At 28.9% G+C, this 17,172-nt stretch overlaps 2 protein-coding genes across 4 annotated transcripts; one reads left to right on the plus strand and one right to left on the minus strand.

The window, feature by feature from the left end:
* Positions 1-6,417: 6,417 nt before the first annotated feature.
* On the minus strand, positions 6,418-11,768 carry LOC123296693 (AP-2 complex subunit mu). Of its 2 annotated transcripts, XR_006535191.1 has the most exons (8): positions 11,632-11,768; positions 11,093-11,302; positions 9,473-9,635; positions 9,024-9,248; positions 8,309-8,600; positions 7,999-8,232; positions 6,584-7,927; positions 6,418-6,523 (listed from the first exon to the last, which is right to left on the minus strand). XR_006535191.1 is itself a non-coding variant. In XM_044878282.1 (7 exons), exons 2-7 carry the CDS (start codon positions 11,267-11,269, stop codon positions 7,681-7,683), a joined length of 1,338 nt encoding a protein of 445 aa, XP_044734217.1. In that variant the 5' UTR covers positions 11,270-11,302; positions 11,632-11,768; the 3' UTR covers positions 6,418-7,680. The 2 variants fall into 2 exon arrangements, 1 of the variants encoding a protein (XP_044734217.1); XM_044878282.1 differs by having other exon boundaries at positions 6,418-7,927.
* Positions 11,769-12,864: 1,096 nt separating this feature from the next.
* On the plus strand, positions 12,865-15,166 carry LOC123295120 (splicing factor 3B subunit 4-like). Of its 2 annotated transcripts, XM_044876345.1 has the most exons (5): positions 12,865-13,050; positions 13,198-13,281; positions 14,004-14,278; positions 14,338-14,599; positions 14,693-15,166. In XM_044876345.1, exons 1-5 carry the CDS (start codon positions 13,017-13,019, stop codon positions 15,136-15,138), a joined length of 1,101 nt encoding a protein of 366 aa, XP_044732280.1. In that variant the 5' UTR covers positions 12,865-13,016; the 3' UTR covers positions 15,139-15,166. The 2 variants fall into 2 exon arrangements, with proteins under 2 accessions (XP_044732280.1, XP_044732279.1); XM_044876344.1 differs by having other exon boundaries at positions 12,873-13,050; positions 14,338-15,166.
* Positions 15,167-17,172: the final 2,006 nt, after the last annotated feature.

A 17,172-nucleotide genomic window follows, 5' to 3' on the forward strand; every position in this document is an offset into this window, starting at 1 on the left:
CAATTTTCAATATTTCAATATATGTTGATGCTGTTCTCGAGAGTAAACTAGAACTATAAGTTGAAAAAGAGCATCTTCAAGATACATTAGTACATTAGTATCCATCCATGGTACATTAAGATTGTGTACCATGAACTGCAAGTTCTTATTGACGACTGTTTTGTTTAACATCTGCGTAGGGTAGGTTGACAGGTTACGCAAGCCCAATGTGTTACTCTATATGTGTTTTAACTAACAACTTTTCCGCTGATTATTTCAACTTCTCAATTATAAAAATCACAGAATGTTCTAAAAAGTTTTGGAACTGTCTAAATAGTTCTTGAATTTTCAAAATTTGATAAATAGTCCCTGAAGGTTCAAGGTGAATTATTTAGAACCATTTTTCCGAATTAATACGAACAAGATGAACTATACTCATTATGTTTAAACTATCTGATGAATTAAAATCAAATGAATATCAATATTAAACAATATTATGTGGAATGACCCGGTTGATTGTTGCCTTCTTGGTGAAAGCTGCACATTGAATATATTTTGGTATGTAGAATGTAGTACACGGTATGTTTTCAAATAATCTATCAACTATATTTTATAAAATGCTGTATGTATGTATGTGTACTTTTTAGTATAAATTTTAATTCAATCGTGGACGGGCGACAGACCGACTCAATAACTGATAGACATTATTTAATCCATACATATTTATTACGTACTAGCCGTTATCTGCCCGCCACGCTGGACATTCCAAATTTCTCCAAAAACATGAATTATCAAATATAAAAAATTACTAGTAAGAATGGTAGTAAAAAAAATGCGCCTTTTATCAGATCATCCAGCTAATATGTAATCTGCATTTCGATCAAACTTTTTCAAATTTTGGCAAATGATAGTTTAAATCATTCTAAAGAAAAGTTTCGAGGATCACAAGTCATGAAAATGACAGGATTTCATGTTATAACTAAATTAAAATTGGAAAATGTACTTATTTGTATAATATATGCCTATATATCTATGTGTGTATAGGCAAATACATATACAGATATGTATAACTACATGCATACATGTGTTTTTTAATGTAAGGGTGTTGTTTTTAAATTCTTGTTTTTTTGAAAAATATGTTACAAACTTCAAAGAAGAAGCAGTGTTAAATGTTCAGTGGATCCATAATATGAATTGTAAAGATCAATATTTTCAGTTTCATATATACGTACATGATTTTTGACAGTTAAATTACAATAATTTTTTTTTAAATGAGTACATTTTCCAACGTTAATTTAGCGATAACTTGAAATCCTGTCATTTTCATGACCTGTGACCATGGGAAATTTTATTCGGAATGACTTTAACTATCATTCCCCAAAATTTGAAAAAGTTTGACCGAAATGCAGATTACATATAATTTGTGCGAGGTTCGTTTTGTATTATTGTGTTTAAAGCGTGCTTTTGATAGCTGATCCTAATCCTTTCATTATAAAAAGACTGCTCTTCTGCCTAGTTGATATTTGTAAGTGTTTTTCTTGTAAATTTTGTACTTTATTGTGTTATCTTTTGAATAGACTTTCATACTTGATGTTAGCATTGTTGCCGAAATTTCCAGTTTAGCTATCTTCAAATTTCCTTTCGGTTTATTAATTTCTCATTATTTTTTAATTTTTTTTTTTTGCCTTACGAAATTCTTGAAAGAAAAGCAGGCAGACAAACAGATATACTTTTGCATCTGTAATAAAGAATACCTATGTTGATTTTGAATTTTTGAATTCTATTCATGTTGTCATTTTATTGCTTCATCCATTACAAATCATCGATATAAAAAAGTAGTTTTGACTGAAGTTTTTAAAGGTGCGTTCACATTATATTGATTTGTAGTGCAGACCAAAAATGCTTGAGAGATTACAATGTTTTATTCACAACTAGGGATGGGAATGATACCTCGATATTAGAAGTTTCGATATTTAGAAGTAATTGAAAATTGAAAATGCTTCATTTTTATCATTATTCAAGATTTTTTCCTTATATATTTGACTTCTCAGTTGAATTGATAATGAATAGTAGATTGAAATTTTAATACGATATTTGTTTGATATCAAATTGGCCATATTACCCATAAACATGTAAGACTAGATTTGATACCAAGACAAAATTTGAAAGTGAAATTAAAATTGACTAAAAAACGAAGAAGTTATAAGCATTCAAAGATTGTTGCTCATTTTTTTAGCAAAACAAAGTTTTATATGTATCTCTATGGTGATATCGGGCAATGACGTCACTATAGTATATCTTCCTCTTCGTTTAATTAGGAATTTTAAACGTTCATATTTTTCGTACCTTTGAAGATTTTCAAAACCAACTTAACTCTTTGGAAAATTATTTAGATTGACATATGTATTCCACATCCTAAACAGAATCACTTTGTGATACTCAGGAGGCATTTGATCATTAATATCAGGTGCCGGCCATTAATATCCTATCTATGGTTTTCTATTAGGTTTGCACCAAGATAAATACTGGGATAGTTACTAACAAAACCATTCATAGCTGTATACCTCCCCCTTCCTTGAAAATTGAATTGCAATTATGATTGTTTTAATTTCAGACATGTCAAAAAACTAATTTAGCCAACAAAAAACATCAAATAATATATTTTATCATTTACTAAATACCCAAACTTTAAAAAGAATACATACTTACCTTAAAACTGAAAGAAAAACGAAAAGCATCAAAGAAAATAAATGAACACAATACATTTTTTTATTTTTCATAATTTATTTTTCTAATTTTTCATTAAACATCATATATGCCGATATATTTTCAACTTTTTTTTTTGTTTCAGCTTGCAAAAATATATTAAAAATAAAACAAAATTCAAAATAAATTTGTGAGATACATAATTTATTTCCATCAGCAAATAAAATTTTTCAAAATTTATATAATAATTACAATAATATATTAAGCATATATGAATCGAGTATTTGGAACATAAATTTCATCTCACATAATATTTTTAAGGTATATTCTAGATTTCTACAATTATCGGAATGGAAAAAAGACTAAAGTAAAAAAAATAAAATAAAGTTGCAACATATTTTTGATTTCCCCCAAAAGAATACATCTCTTAACTGGAATATAGGCACAGATATGCATTTTTTCAAAGAATTAATTTTCGGACTTGATAGAGACTATTTATTTTCTCAATAAAAATTCTTTTGGGGTGGATATTCACAATAGCGTTAAACTGAACAATTTTAACTCAAGAAACATTAGAAAATTGGTCATATTTTTGTACTAATCTAGGTGTTAAAATTATTTAATATTAAAACTTAATTTTATTCACTCTTCATATAAAATTGTTTGAATATCGGACAAAAAAAAATGGTTAATACGAAATAAATCGAACAAAAATAAACGAAAGGCACATTTTGAAGAATGGGGTATTTACCAATATAAAAAGTGCATTAAAAATATAATATTTATGGCTATGTCACAAGTTTATGACATAAAGTAGCCGAATCGATCTTTTTGTAGAGTAAAGATTCGTAGATTTAAGTTTTAAGATAGTACAATTGTTATAGTCAAATTCATAAAATCATCCTGCTATATTCGTGTACTATTTGTGACAGCAGCGTACAATTCTTAGATATTGTATTAATATATCAACATAATTTTGTAATTTCCGTAAAAAAAAAAACACTCCAACTAGGGCTAACTCAACACCTTTTAACGAAAATCAACTCATTGGATGTTGTTTAATTGATCTGGGTCAAGTTAGCCCAATTTTATTTGTTAGTTTACAATCTGAAGGAAATTACATTACGGTGACATATACATATAATCAATACACAAACCAAGAACATATATAATAAGGACATGAAACCTCCTATGCCAAGCTATAAGCGCCCCTGACTGAATTTAGGGCGCCTATCTGGCGTTGAGTGCTTTGTACTGAGCATTATGCTGTCTTTCTCTCAAACGAGAGAAAAAAGACAGCCTGGTGCGCAGTAAAAAGTACGCAACGAGATAGGCGTCTTTTTTTTTTCTACTCTGTTCACTAGACTTTCACGTTCTTATATATGTTCTTGACACAAACATTATTGCTAGATATAAATGGTTTTTTATATAAGATTTTTCCATTTAAGAAATGATGTAAAAATGATTATATATTTCGATGTATTTATTTAATAAGATGATGTATTATAGGTAAAGCTTAGGCTAGGCACTATAGATTCGAAGACGTTTAACATTGTAAACTGACGATATTAATAAATAATTTTCAACTTCAAAATAATTGCAAATTTATAAGTTATGAGCACTATTCTTGAATCAAATAAATTCTTGAATCAAAATTGTTCACTTCAACGTCGATTTTACAACGATTATGATAACAATCACATAATTTAAGAAAAAAAATCAAACATTTTGAAAATTAAAATAACATATTTTATTTTATGATTCCATTATTAAATATCTATATTAATCTTTTTTTTTCTTTTGGAATATCCCTATATTTAAGTTAGAGCTAAAAAACTTTTAACGAAAAAAACAAAATTTTTATGTATCTACGAATTTGTTTGTACTTAAATTTATATAAGATGTTTGATTTTTAGAATGATGGCCAGTTTTGTTTTATTGTCGTGGCTGCAAAAATTTATACTAGCTTTCGATTTAATATACAAACAAATATATTCTTTAAAAGACATAAAACTCTACCCATTATAAATAAATGAAGCTTCACTTCAAATTTTCCATTATAGCATATTTTTTTTTAGAATTGGTACACATATACATTATATATATATATATATTCGTGAACGAGCAGGAGATTCTTTTGTTATTTAAAATGATAGATTGACATGGGTCGGGAATTTGTGAACGGTCACTTTACTCAGTGGGTCTGTTCAGCAGAAAAAAAAACCACGCGAAGTTAACTTAGTACCCATTACATATTTTTTCCTGTTGAAAGAAATAGCTAATGTTTGGGAGTGCCAAATTTACAGAAAACGGTCGCGATTGCTATTTTAGAATGTGCGTTTTATGAATCTACAACGTATTAAAAAAAACGGTGCACTTATTGTGAAAATCAAATACGTTACATAATCTCCTCAGTAGATTTATTCTAGAATCATGAGCCGTAAACCATGACTCACTAGTTTACTCAATAATAGTGGAGCACATGTTCGTAAAATACTGCCCATGTCAACCTAGCTTTATTCAAGAAATTACATAAAACTTTTTTACATTAATTTTTTTTTTTTTTTAATTTTTTTTTCTTTTTTGGTACATTGGTGATTTTTTTATACATGAAAATTTAGTACGATCAATAATAACCAATACTGATGAATCCTAGTATACAAAATAATTCTTAATTTAGCTCCAATTTTGGGCTAAATCATTGTCGTTGATTAGTTACTTACCCAGATGTCGGTTTTACTGAAAATGCAAGCCGTGCAAATTGACAACTACTCATATATCTAATGATTAAGGGATATATTCGAATGGGATGCCTACACTTTCTGTACTTACGTTTTAAGTTGAATATGTCTGATTTGGAATTAACAAATTAATATAGGCCATTAAACTAGACAAGGCTACTTGTGGCGCTACAGGTTAAGTATGTTGATTCGAATCAGGCAGTGTTTTGATAATTAACAATACATTTGCAACATTGACAATATATTAAAATGGTGTTGTGAAATTAAGTTTCCCTTAAAACTCTCCAACTACGGCAAATAGAAATACTCTTAGAAGTGATCCTAAAAATTGTCTCTGAAAAGAAAGCCTTTCTTTAAGTTTGAAAAAATTCTCTTTTTTGAGATTTGAAACCTGTAAAAATGCGTATTTGATTGATGCCATGTTGATTCATGCAATATGACGTAATTGTATTTGACATAACCATTCGTACGGTGAGGCTTAATTGTGAGACGCATGCAGTGGCTTTAAAACTATTCCATACCCACACGAAAATACAATAACTTTTTGTTCTTCAAAATTTCAGAATTCTCTGATCGAAATTTTATAAATTATCTGCCACAATATTTGAAAAAATCGATTCCGATGGCCTAATTTATAATACAACATGAATTAAATCAAACATCCGTGTATGGGTACTATAAAAAAAAATTACATGGCGCTAAAAGTGTTCAAAAATTGCAAAGTATACGATAAAAATTATCCTGTGCTAGTTCTGTAAACATGATACATGTATGCAATTCATGAACCAAACCATCCGTGTAAAATCGCTATTACACATAACGAAATTGTAAAATGGAAATATGAGCATTCAGCCCATCAAACGAGGGCCGAAAATATGTACACGCAGAAAATAAAATTTTAAAAATAGCTCATTTATTCCGATTTACAATATCCGTTTCATATTCAATGTACGCATCCAAAAACGAATATTCCGTTTTTTTTTTTTTTTTGGTAATCCAATTAAAACACTTTTAATTTTATAAATATATAAGTTCAATTTATGATGAATAGTTGAATTGATAAATTGTTACACATAATTTCGAGTCACATTACAAACCTAAGACACAAATCGAAAATTGATTTCTACACATAAAATAATGGTATTGTAAAAACTTACATTTTCTCAAGATCACTCCGGTGGAATGCATCAATCAAAATAGAAATATTGGTATTAATAATAAAATTTTCTACAAATCGTTTTATACACAATTGATTAATACTGATCGAACTTAGTTGAAATATTATATTTGGATAAATTTTCTTTTTACGTAAACAAATTACTTATAAACTTAATAAACTAATTTTTAAAATGTAATAAATCTACATTATTTAAATTTTGATCGGTGATATTTTTTTTAATATATAATTTGATCTTTTTTTTTTTAAATTCATTTTACAAATTTAACGCGCGTGTCCGTTACCTTTGATATACATATTAACGATAATCAAAATTTATTTATTTTTGATCGTAAATAACAAGTTTTGTTTAGGATTTTTCATTAGATATAAGAAAACCCATACTAAAGATCACTAAACAAAGCATAGAATAAATTAATAAATTATTGAAGAAATAATATTTCACGATTCAAACTAAGTTCGCGCGTAAATGTTCATGACGTCATACCATGGATACTTATACAGATGACAGTGATGCAGATTAAGCTATTTCCCCTAATTGATTGAAGAGAAATTCGTCTTTAAACAGTGAGAAATGTTTCTTTATTTTAATCAATACGATAACATTCAAAATAATAGATCTAATTATTGATTAATATTTATGGTAATCCTAAAACTTTTCAAATATTATCATATTTATAAAGTAGAAGAATCATTTCACTATTTACAGACAAATTTCAAAGGATATATTACAAATTTGTCGTTAAGATGATGAATGAGATGTGACTTACACTTCTGTACAAACATAAATAACAAGTATTATTGGTGGCGCAAAATTCTTAACTTGAATCGCTTGCTATATATTATAATACTTTATTTACGATAGAAAAATATAACACGGGTAAAATAAAACATAAAAAAAAACAACAGAAAAATGAAGAATTTCTGATTAGTAAATTAAGAAAAATGTGATATAATGAAAATATTTTTGTTTGTCTAAATTTGAAAGTTTATTTAGCAGAGCTGAATATTATCTCGAGGTTTGTTTTTATTTGTTTTAAATAATATCTAACAACAGAGAGTTAATTAGATATTTTTTTAACACCTGGTTTCGTAAAGACCACTACGACCAATATAACGCACCCATTTTATAACATCATGATCTGAATAGTTCAATTTTGGTTCGAACACCTTTAGATAACGCACCTTGAAACCAGACGGGGCAAAAGGTACTTCAAAGTTCATTGATATTGGAGGTCGTGTCCATTTTTTCTTCGTATCCGTTTCTAGTAATTCAATTTCAGCAGATAATTGAGTTTCCTTCATTCCAGCCATTCTCTTAATTCTAATAAATAAATAAAAAGAAAGTTACAATTTTTTACTTTAAAAAAAATCAAGAACATTTAAAATACGTACTTCCATACAATCGCATTTTCAGAAGCTTTATATTTTGCTTTGCCTTTTAAACAAATCAGTTGAACGCCGGATGTGTTTAATGGTGTAGGAATTTTTACTTCGATTTTTTGTCCTAGTAAAGATGATTTAAAATTACTCTTCAAAACAACTTTCACCTCCATTTTCGTTCGGCCTACTTCTCTAACCAATGGAATAACACGGAAAGGCAAAGAAATATCCTTTGTTGTACGATATCTAAAGAAAATAAAAATATTTTTAAACATTTAATTATTTAATATTTCAGTGAATAGAAAAAAAGAGTTTTGAGTACCTCATTAACTCAAATTCACCATCTGGAGGAATAAAACTGATTGAATGTTCAGTTTCAAATTTGCTAAGTTTAACACATTGATGAAATTGACAATCATCAATGACCACAACTGGTTTTCCTGATCTTGAAGCATCTGAAGAACTATTACCAACTTCTCCTAATCCTCCTCCGACACTTTTACCTTTGGCTTCCATGACAATTTTGTCATTGATTCCAAATTTACATTCTGGCATACCCGATAGATACGATTTCATAACAACTTTACCAGCAACGTGTGCCGATAAAACTTGACCTTAAATGTACAAGAAAAAAAACATTTTTAAATCAATTTAACGCATGGAGATTAGAAACGTATTAAAAATTAAAATAATCTTGGTAGCCAGTAAAGCCTATGATTAGTCGGGAAGGCATTCGAGTTTAAAATTTTGAAAGTAGTATAAATATGAATATTTGCTTCTTCCCAAATATTTATCTATATAATCGAAGTAATAAAACCGAAAAATTTTGAAGAATTTGATTAGAAAATCAACTGATTTTACTATTCTAAATTAAGGTTCCGCAAAAAACATTAAAACCCATGAAATTGTGAGCAAGTGGGAGCAAGGGAAGTGAATTTCCCAGCAAACATTTCATTCATTGACCGGTAGGCGATACGAAATTCATAGGGTCAGCTAATTATCAATATAATCCCATGATTAATAAAATATATAATTACCTTGAGGTGACATTAACAAATTAACATATTCTAAAACATCCAAGAATAATTCATTACGCCGATACTTAATACCTTCTCGACGCCATCCAATTTGTCCAGTCACTTGCGATGTTATTTGAGCTTGTTCTTCTTTAGTACCACCAGCACTTTTAACTCCTTGTTGCGTAATGAATGTTTTCAAGACTCCTACATCACTATTTTGTGGATAACCAAAGTCAAGGATTTCTTTATTAGGATCATGGTGTTTAAAGGTCAGGAAAAATAGCAAAAAGAAAATATTCCATTAGAATAATCCAGTAAAACCTTAAACATTATATATTATATGTTTCGTAAATTTTTTTCTTTTATTTCTAAAAGATTGGACATGCAATTATTAATTAAACTTAAAAAATTAAGGAAATTTTGTCAATATACTAAAATTATGGAATATATTTGATAATTCAGCTTACCATCAAGTAATTCGTAGATTAAAACAAAATTATTTTTGATGTTTTCTTCTGATATTTTTCCAAAGTAAGACTGCATCACTTCAATAATTTTAAGAAGGAATTCAAAGACCATGGCAGCGTTGACATTTTGTTTAGTTACAGCAGCAAGCCAAATATTAGCTCTCTAAATAAATATTTTAAAATATTAAAGTACCTATTAATAGGCACGAAATCATAAAAATTATTAGTTTTTGACAGAATCTACGAACGAACTACTTGAATAAATCGAATAAGCTACTTGAACAAACCATCTGTGTATACCGACCCACCCACCCCCTTTGATTTTCTTGAAACATAGCTAAGAACACTCTATCAAATTACCTTTCAAATAAAAAAGCCACATTCAAATCGATTTACTCGTTTAAGAGCTACGGTGCCACAGACAAACACACATAGCAGCCATAATTATAACATCCCTCTTTTTGAGCGGTGAGGGTTAGCAATCCTAATTCACAATTCCCACAATTATTTAAATTTCAATTTTGTGGAAGATGTAAAGTAGATGTTATTTTTTGTCGTGTTTCCTCTGTTGTTCAAAATGGCTACGCTAACCACAGTGGCTCAAATTAAGAAGGTACCCAGTGATTTAGAATCACTTTGAATATCAGTATGGGATTTGAATGCTAAGAATAGAGTCTTTTTCTAGTGATAGAAAAAATAACTATGTGTTAGCTCTCATAGATATATAATATTTAACGGAAATGTTGTTAACAATATTGTATATTGCAAACCAAACATATTTAAGATAGAATAATGTCACAATTTTGGACAAAAAAAATTTTGTTAGTGAATTATATAAAACATTAAAATAATTGTTTGTATTTTAAGTCGCTATATTTCGTTTAAGTATCGTTGTAATGTGCCGTTCTTCAAAAAAAGTTCAAAGTTTATATAAAAAGTTAGAAAAACTATCCCAATTATAAACAACTAGAGGAGCAAATATGGGACAGCACATCAAAATTTAAAATGCAGTAGGCATCTTTTGTCTTTTCATTCAATTAAAAAAATTAGTTAAGTCTAAGAAAGGTAGGAATAATTAATTGATAAATTTTAAGAAGCGTCACGTAAGCCTAAGTTTGTGGAAACCCTTGCCGTGCAATCTTGCATAAGCCGCAGCCTTTAATCGTGCTTATGTTGAAAGTTAAGAATTATTTTTACTGATGCATTTACTATTACGATATATGATGTAGAAGGTGATGGCTTATTTATGTTGCCGCTTCATTTACTTGAAAATCACCAAACATCATTAAAGTATATTAATCACACTATCTACATCCCAAATGACAATTTCCTTACTTAATATCGAGCTGAGTAATAGCCCATGAGAAGAAAGTGAGTGGGCCACTATTGACCACTTGACTAGACTATGCTTTGTTTTTCAAGAATTGATTTTGTTGATTTCGCCAAGATTCAAGTGTTAAAAATACTCAAATGAATAAATCTTTTCGTAATTCGATCAGACGAAACCTATTTTTGATTGTAGTAAATATTGAAATTTTATACTAATCCGAATCAATAATAAAGTTGAGAACTGTGTCACGAATATCGTAATGTCCTTATATACTATAATTTAAATCTTACCTTAATGTGGAAGAAAGATGTTCGAGCAATATTTGTAACCGGCGATCTGACTTGCTGCCGGGCATGAATTACATTTACCCGAAACGCATCCACTGCATTTCTTCCAATATCATCTCGATACACTCGAGAAATTAACACCTCTCCTTTATGATTGTAGACAAACAAGCCTCCAATCATGTTGGAAAAACTTTCCAATCAAAGATCACACACCTAAAACAAAGTTAAATGAGAAAAAAATTATTATTATAAATTGTATAAAAAATGCATAATGCCTCGAAATATCTAAACACTACACAGACTTGAAAGTGATGTTAAATCAAATATAGGATGGTATTCTCATTCAAAAATTATCAAAATAAATACGCCCATTTAAAATTGATAATGTTACTCATATAGTTTAACAATTTGAGACGTGTTAAAAATATGATGATTGTATTACTACATAAATTGGCACTGAATACAGTGAAGTACAAAATATTGATCTAATTATGAGACTATAGAATTTCTTAAAGAGCACATATTTTTAAAAAAACACTTACCGGTATAGTTCTTCATAAATTACAAAATCACTTCAATAAAGAATTTATAAATAAAAAATTTTTATGATCTTTTATGACATTTACAACACCCAATGATCATCGTAAACGACAGAAGTGGCAAGATCCGACATAGTTGATATTTTTTTCAATATAGTCAGAGAATATATCGGTAAAACAGAAGCGAAAGTCAATGTTAATTTTTATTGCCGGCCATTTAATGCCATCTCTGAGAGTCAGCGCAAACTAAATTAGTATAATCGTCAAAATAGATCTCATTATTATCTTATATAATAAGATTCTTATCTTGAATAGTAAGCTTATTGTCTTGCATAAAAATGGTATTTATCCTATATGCATTAAAATTAGAAAACTTATAATATTAAATATTATAAGTTTTCTAATGTCATGCAAATAGGATGAATACCATTTTCATACAAGCTCATATATATTTTATAAATATTAAATTTTTATCTTTTATTTTGTGTGTTCAATTTTAAATAACTCAAATTATATAGTCTTTGCAGTCTCTGCTCAAATTTATTTTGTGGTGAACCTGAAAAGAATAAATTGCAAGAAAGAGACTCTTTTTAAATAGTTTATTTCCGTATTATGGAATATACTTCGCGGTCGAAGAAAAAATCGTAGAAACCAACCAACATTAATTAAAATTTTGATTGAAGATTGTTTCTAGAGTGAATAAAAAATATTTAAATTACAAGAAACATAAAGAAAAGAAATAATGATTATTCGTAGTTAGAAGAAAACCACGTAAAAAACTTCAATCATATAGATTAAAATAAAATGAAAATAATTGAAAACGAAACGTAAACATAGTAAAAAGAACGAAAATTGTTAAAAATTGATATCTAGAAAAGAAATATTCCTATGAACCAACTAAAATTTTTTTGCTTTTATTTATAATTTACTAGCTTGTTACACCATCTACCATCGTCAGTTTGAAATAAAAATCGCCTAAAACTTGCGCATTTAAGATATTCATCTGTTTACTGATACAGTCAATTGAATGCCATCTATTCTTTGACCTATTAACTATTACTTCCAATAAAATCAATTATTAGAAATTTAATAAACTATTTAAAATACACTTTGAATAATGATGAAATTGTATTATTAATATTTTTTAAATATATATATTTTTATTATAGAATTTGACTTAGTTCTAAGTTTTTTTATTACACTTTTTCTTTGATTTCTAATATCATTTGAACTTTGATATTTCGGAATACAGGTACTAAAGTCAACGAACGTTTACGAAGTACATACAACATATAACCCGGTTGAAAACTTATAAACTAACCACAAAATATGTAAATTTAATGAAAATTAATTTATTTGAATTAAGAAGTTAAGAAAATTATAATAAAATGGCTAATGGTCCAATTGCCGAACGTAATCAAGGTATTTATTAGTACATTCTTTAAAATTTCTTATATCGTTGTATCGCCTAACCTCAAATCCCGGCATAAATATTAAAATTTTAACTTTATAATATTATTAAACAATTTGATTTGATATTTTACTTACGTTCTTTTTAAATCTTTTAAGATGCTACGATATACGTTGGAGGATTGGATGAAAAAGTTTCAGAATCGTTGATGTGGGAATTATTTGTACAAGCTGGTCCAGTTGGTAAATATAATTTTTTTATGTGTTTATTTAACTCGTTATCAATAAATGGAAATTCCAAGTCCTATTTCTAGAAACTTTATGATCCTGGTTTTTCCATAGCTCATTTTCTGAACTACTATAAATTCTAAATAAATAGTTATTAATTTCAGTCTGGCATGAGCTCTGTTAGCGCGTTTTACATTTACTTTATGCTTTCATTCTTTATATCATAAATATGAGATAATTTTTATTTAGATAAAATTCAGATTTAATAAAAATGTGTTTCTAACAAAAGTTGTTTGCATAATTTTAAAAATGCTAAGTTTGAAGTTAAATGTAAAGAGCAAAAACTGAAATATACGCTATCGGAGAATGGTAGACTTTACACCAACTTTTTCTATGGAAAATCAATAAAATTTCGTAATAAAAAAAAACTTTAAACAAAAAGAAAACCGACTTCAAAAGAAAAAACTTTTCCAAAACAAATTAATATGCACTAAAAATACAAAAATAATGATAATATAATGTAGTTAAAATTATTGTTATTTTTGGAGTTGGTGATGATTTTTTTTAATGAAAAGATATGTTGCAATTAACTCTAGATTCCACAAAAATTAATGTATTAAGTAGTTTATTCGTGCACTGTTGTCACAAATCCTGCACAAATATAAGATCATGTTTTTATGGACTTGTCCATAACGGCTGAACTCCCTTAAAACTTTCAAATTTTTTTTAAATTTTAGTTAATGTACATATGCCGAAAGACCGTGTTACAATGATGCATCAAGGCTATGGTTTTGTGGAATTTATGGGGGAAGAAGATGCGGATTATGCCATAAAAATAATGAATATGATAAAACTATATGGGAAACCTATACGAGTGAATAAGGCTTCGGCACATCAAAAGAATTTAGATGTTGGCGCGAATATTTTCATTGGTAATTTAGATCCGGAAGTTGATGAAAAACTGTTGTATGATACATTCTCAGCTTTTGGTGTCATTTTGCAAACTCCGAAGGTAAACATTTATAATAACTTGTGTTTTTATATAATATAATTAATGACTACAATTTATAGATAATGCGAGATCCTGAAACAGGAAATTCGAAAGGTTTTGCATTTATTAACTTTGCAAGTTTTGATGCATCCGATGCTTCTATTGACGCTATGAACGGTCAGTATCTTTGTAACCGACCCATTTCTGTATCGTATGCCTTTAAAAAGGATGCAAAAGGTGAACGACATGGATCCGCCGCTGAAAGGTTATTAGCCGCACAAAATCCATTATCTCAGGCAGATCGTCCTCATCAATTGTTCGCTGATGCGCCTCCAATGGGTGGTATGATTCCTGCTGGTATGCTTGGTCATTTGGCACCACCTCCACCACCAATGGCTATGATGGGAATGGTACCACCGCCACCTCCCACATCAGGTGGAATGCACCCTCCTCCCCCACCACCAGTACCGCCACCAGCATCGTTCCCATCTTCAATTCCACCACCACCTTTACCTCCAATGAATCACCCACCTTTACCACCTGGTATACCTCCTCCAGGGTCTGCACCACCATTACCACCTACTTCACAGTCACCACAAGCCCCTCCGCCTCCTCCACGTATGATGCCTCCTCCTCCACCTTGGGGTGGACCCCCACCACCTCCTGGACCACCTCCTCCCAGTGGGTTCGGTCAAGGAAATTTCCCCCCACCACCGCCACCCGGAGCACGCCCACCACCTTCATGGAGACCACCGCCTGGTCCTCCACCTGGTGGACCTCAATTCCGGACACCTTTCCCACCAAGAGGGCCACCTCCACCACCAAACAGTTTTGGAAATAATCAATACGAACAATATAATGAAAATTATAGTAATTACTAAAGTTAAGTAGCATGAATTATTAATTCATTTGATTTAGAGAAAGTGTAAAAAAATATCTTTTAAAATGTAACTAATTTGTAACAAATTTTTAAAATGATACAGATTTTACCTTGAGGTTTGTGATTTATACTCACATATCATCTGAATATTATAAAAGTTTTTTTATTACAAAGCACCGGAAAAAACTAGAAAAAGGAAATAAGGGAAAAGTGGTTAATACTTGCCAGAAGAAATCCAGCAGAATTAATTTTGAATTCATGTATCCATCACTCATTGGTATTTATTACAGTTCGTTTTCCCTCGTTGTCCGTCGCGTTATATATTATATTAAATCAAGTGCAGACAGTTTTTAGTTATTTTGACAATATTATTTACAATTTAATTTATTATTTACAATAAATTACAGGAGACGGTATAAGATTGGCCTTCACCTATCTGATAACCAGATGAGACATATTTTTTATGAAATTTTAATGATTATGATTGATAAACACGCCTTTGATATATTGTCTATCGAAAAGTTTTCATGGTCATTTTTAATAAAATTAATTTCAATCAATTTTTTCCATGAACGGTTTTTTGCAGGTAAAAGCAAATATCATTATTTTCGTAATAAGCTTTCTTCCAATACCAATTTCGATTGGTTAATAGATCGATATAGATCCGTTCATACTGTATGAACAGGTAAGTCGATATAAGTAACGACACCGATATGTTAATCAATCGAAATTGATATCAGAAGAGAAAATTGAAAACGAAGTTGGTAAACATGAATTAACCGAGCGGAGGGAAACGATTGTATTGGCCGAGGACAAAAGTAGACGAATCCTAAATCTCTCTCCCATTCTTGCACTAAAAATTTAGTGATATTAATTGTTTTGTAAATGAAGTAACTGATAATTTTAGTAAATCATAACAATACATAAAAAATATATTTAACAAAAAAAATTTTACATTTCGTGGTATTTTGTTACATTTTCTCTATAAGAGATTAAAGTTCTTTGTTGATGTTGGTATCAACCTGTATGTATAAAGCTTCGTTTACAATATTCAATTTACTTTCATTAAAGTATGTAGAGTGAATTTATTTTGAAATGAGTTTACCGTACCTTAAAAAATATTTATGAAGAGGAAACATGGTGGTCACATAAGTGGAAGTCTGGAAATGTCAGTGAATTCAAATTCTATTGGAAAAGTCAGGCGATACCTGAAAGTAAGAGAGAAGTCAGGGAATTTTATTAGTTTCGTAAGAAAGTTCTAAAAAAATTTATAATATTACGATTTTCCCTGTTCGTTATTTGTAAAACTTTCATTCTACTTTCTTTCAAAGCAATTTAAAAGTAACAATTTTGGCAGTGGATTTTTGAACTATGCAACTGGACATGTCCGGGAATTTTATTTTGTAATGTGGCCACCATGGAAAAAGTTTCATATCAAAACATATTTACTCTATTAATTACGTGCAGAACTGAATTTAACGCCACGCGGGCAGTTAAAAGTTCTTAACTTTTTTTATATATTATTAAAAAGAAAATATAGGCAATATTATAACATAAACTATGAAATCATTGTGTGAAAATTTGTCTTAATAATATAATGAAAATGTCTAGAACTTTTAGATATTTTGGTACGTGGCGTTAAATTCGGTTCTACACATAACGAATTACTAGTGATTTTCTGACCATTATCCTAATTGTAAACAAGGCTTTAAAATATAAAAAAAATTATGTGTCTCAATAAGTTTTCATAGAATTTTGTATAAAAAAAAAAAAGATTTTAAATTTTATAATAAATTTTTTGATTAAAATAAACATCATGCTATTAATTGACATGTTATTAAGATACCTTATTATAAACAATTTATTTTTAGTTATAAAAGTTTCTTTGCTAATGTTATTTTTCATTTCAAACAAAATTTTACAAGACAAATTGTTAGAATTTTGTGTACGTGTTGTTTAGTCATGCTTTCAGAAAATCGTTGCAAAATATTTTGAAAAAAAAGATACATCAAACTATATTACGTCGTATAAAGTA

This window comes from Chrysoperla carnea, chromosome 3 (assembly GCF_905475395.1).
Source record: "Chrysoperla carnea chromosome 3, inChrCarn1.1, whole genome shotgun sequence".
Lineage (NCBI taxonomy): Eukaryota > Metazoa > Arthropoda > Insecta > Neuroptera > Chrysopidae > Chrysoperla > Chrysoperla carnea.

What these genes read in the sequence shown, in the direction of transcription:
- LOC123296693 (XM_044878282.1), bottom strand. Translation starts at nt 11,269, where the DNA reads ATGATTGGAGGCTTGTTTGTCTACAATCATAAAGGAGAGGTGTTAATT. An exon ending in CATCTTTCTTCCACATTAAG is followed by an intron (nt 9,636 to 11,092) that starts GTAAGATTTAAA and finishes ATATTTATTTAG; the next exon opens with AGAGCTAATATTTGGCTTGC. An exon ending in TTTGTTAATGTCACCTCAAG is followed by an intron (nt 8,601 to 9,023) that starts GTAATTATATAT and finishes TGTACATTTAAG; the next exon opens with GTCAAGTTTTATCGGCACAC.
- LOC123295120 (XM_044876344.1), top strand. Translation starts at nt 13,017, where the DNA reads ATGGCTAATGGTCCAATTGCCGAACGTAATCAAG. An exon ending in AATTGCCGAACGTAATCAAG is followed by an intron (nt 13,051 to 13,197) that starts GTATTTATTAGT and finishes AAATCTTTTAAG; the next exon opens with ATGCTACGATATACGTTGGA. An exon ending in TGTACAAGCTGGTCCAGTTG is followed by an intron (nt 13,282 to 14,003) that starts GTAAATATAATT and finishes TTTAAATTTTAG; the next exon opens with TTAATGTACATATGCCGAAA.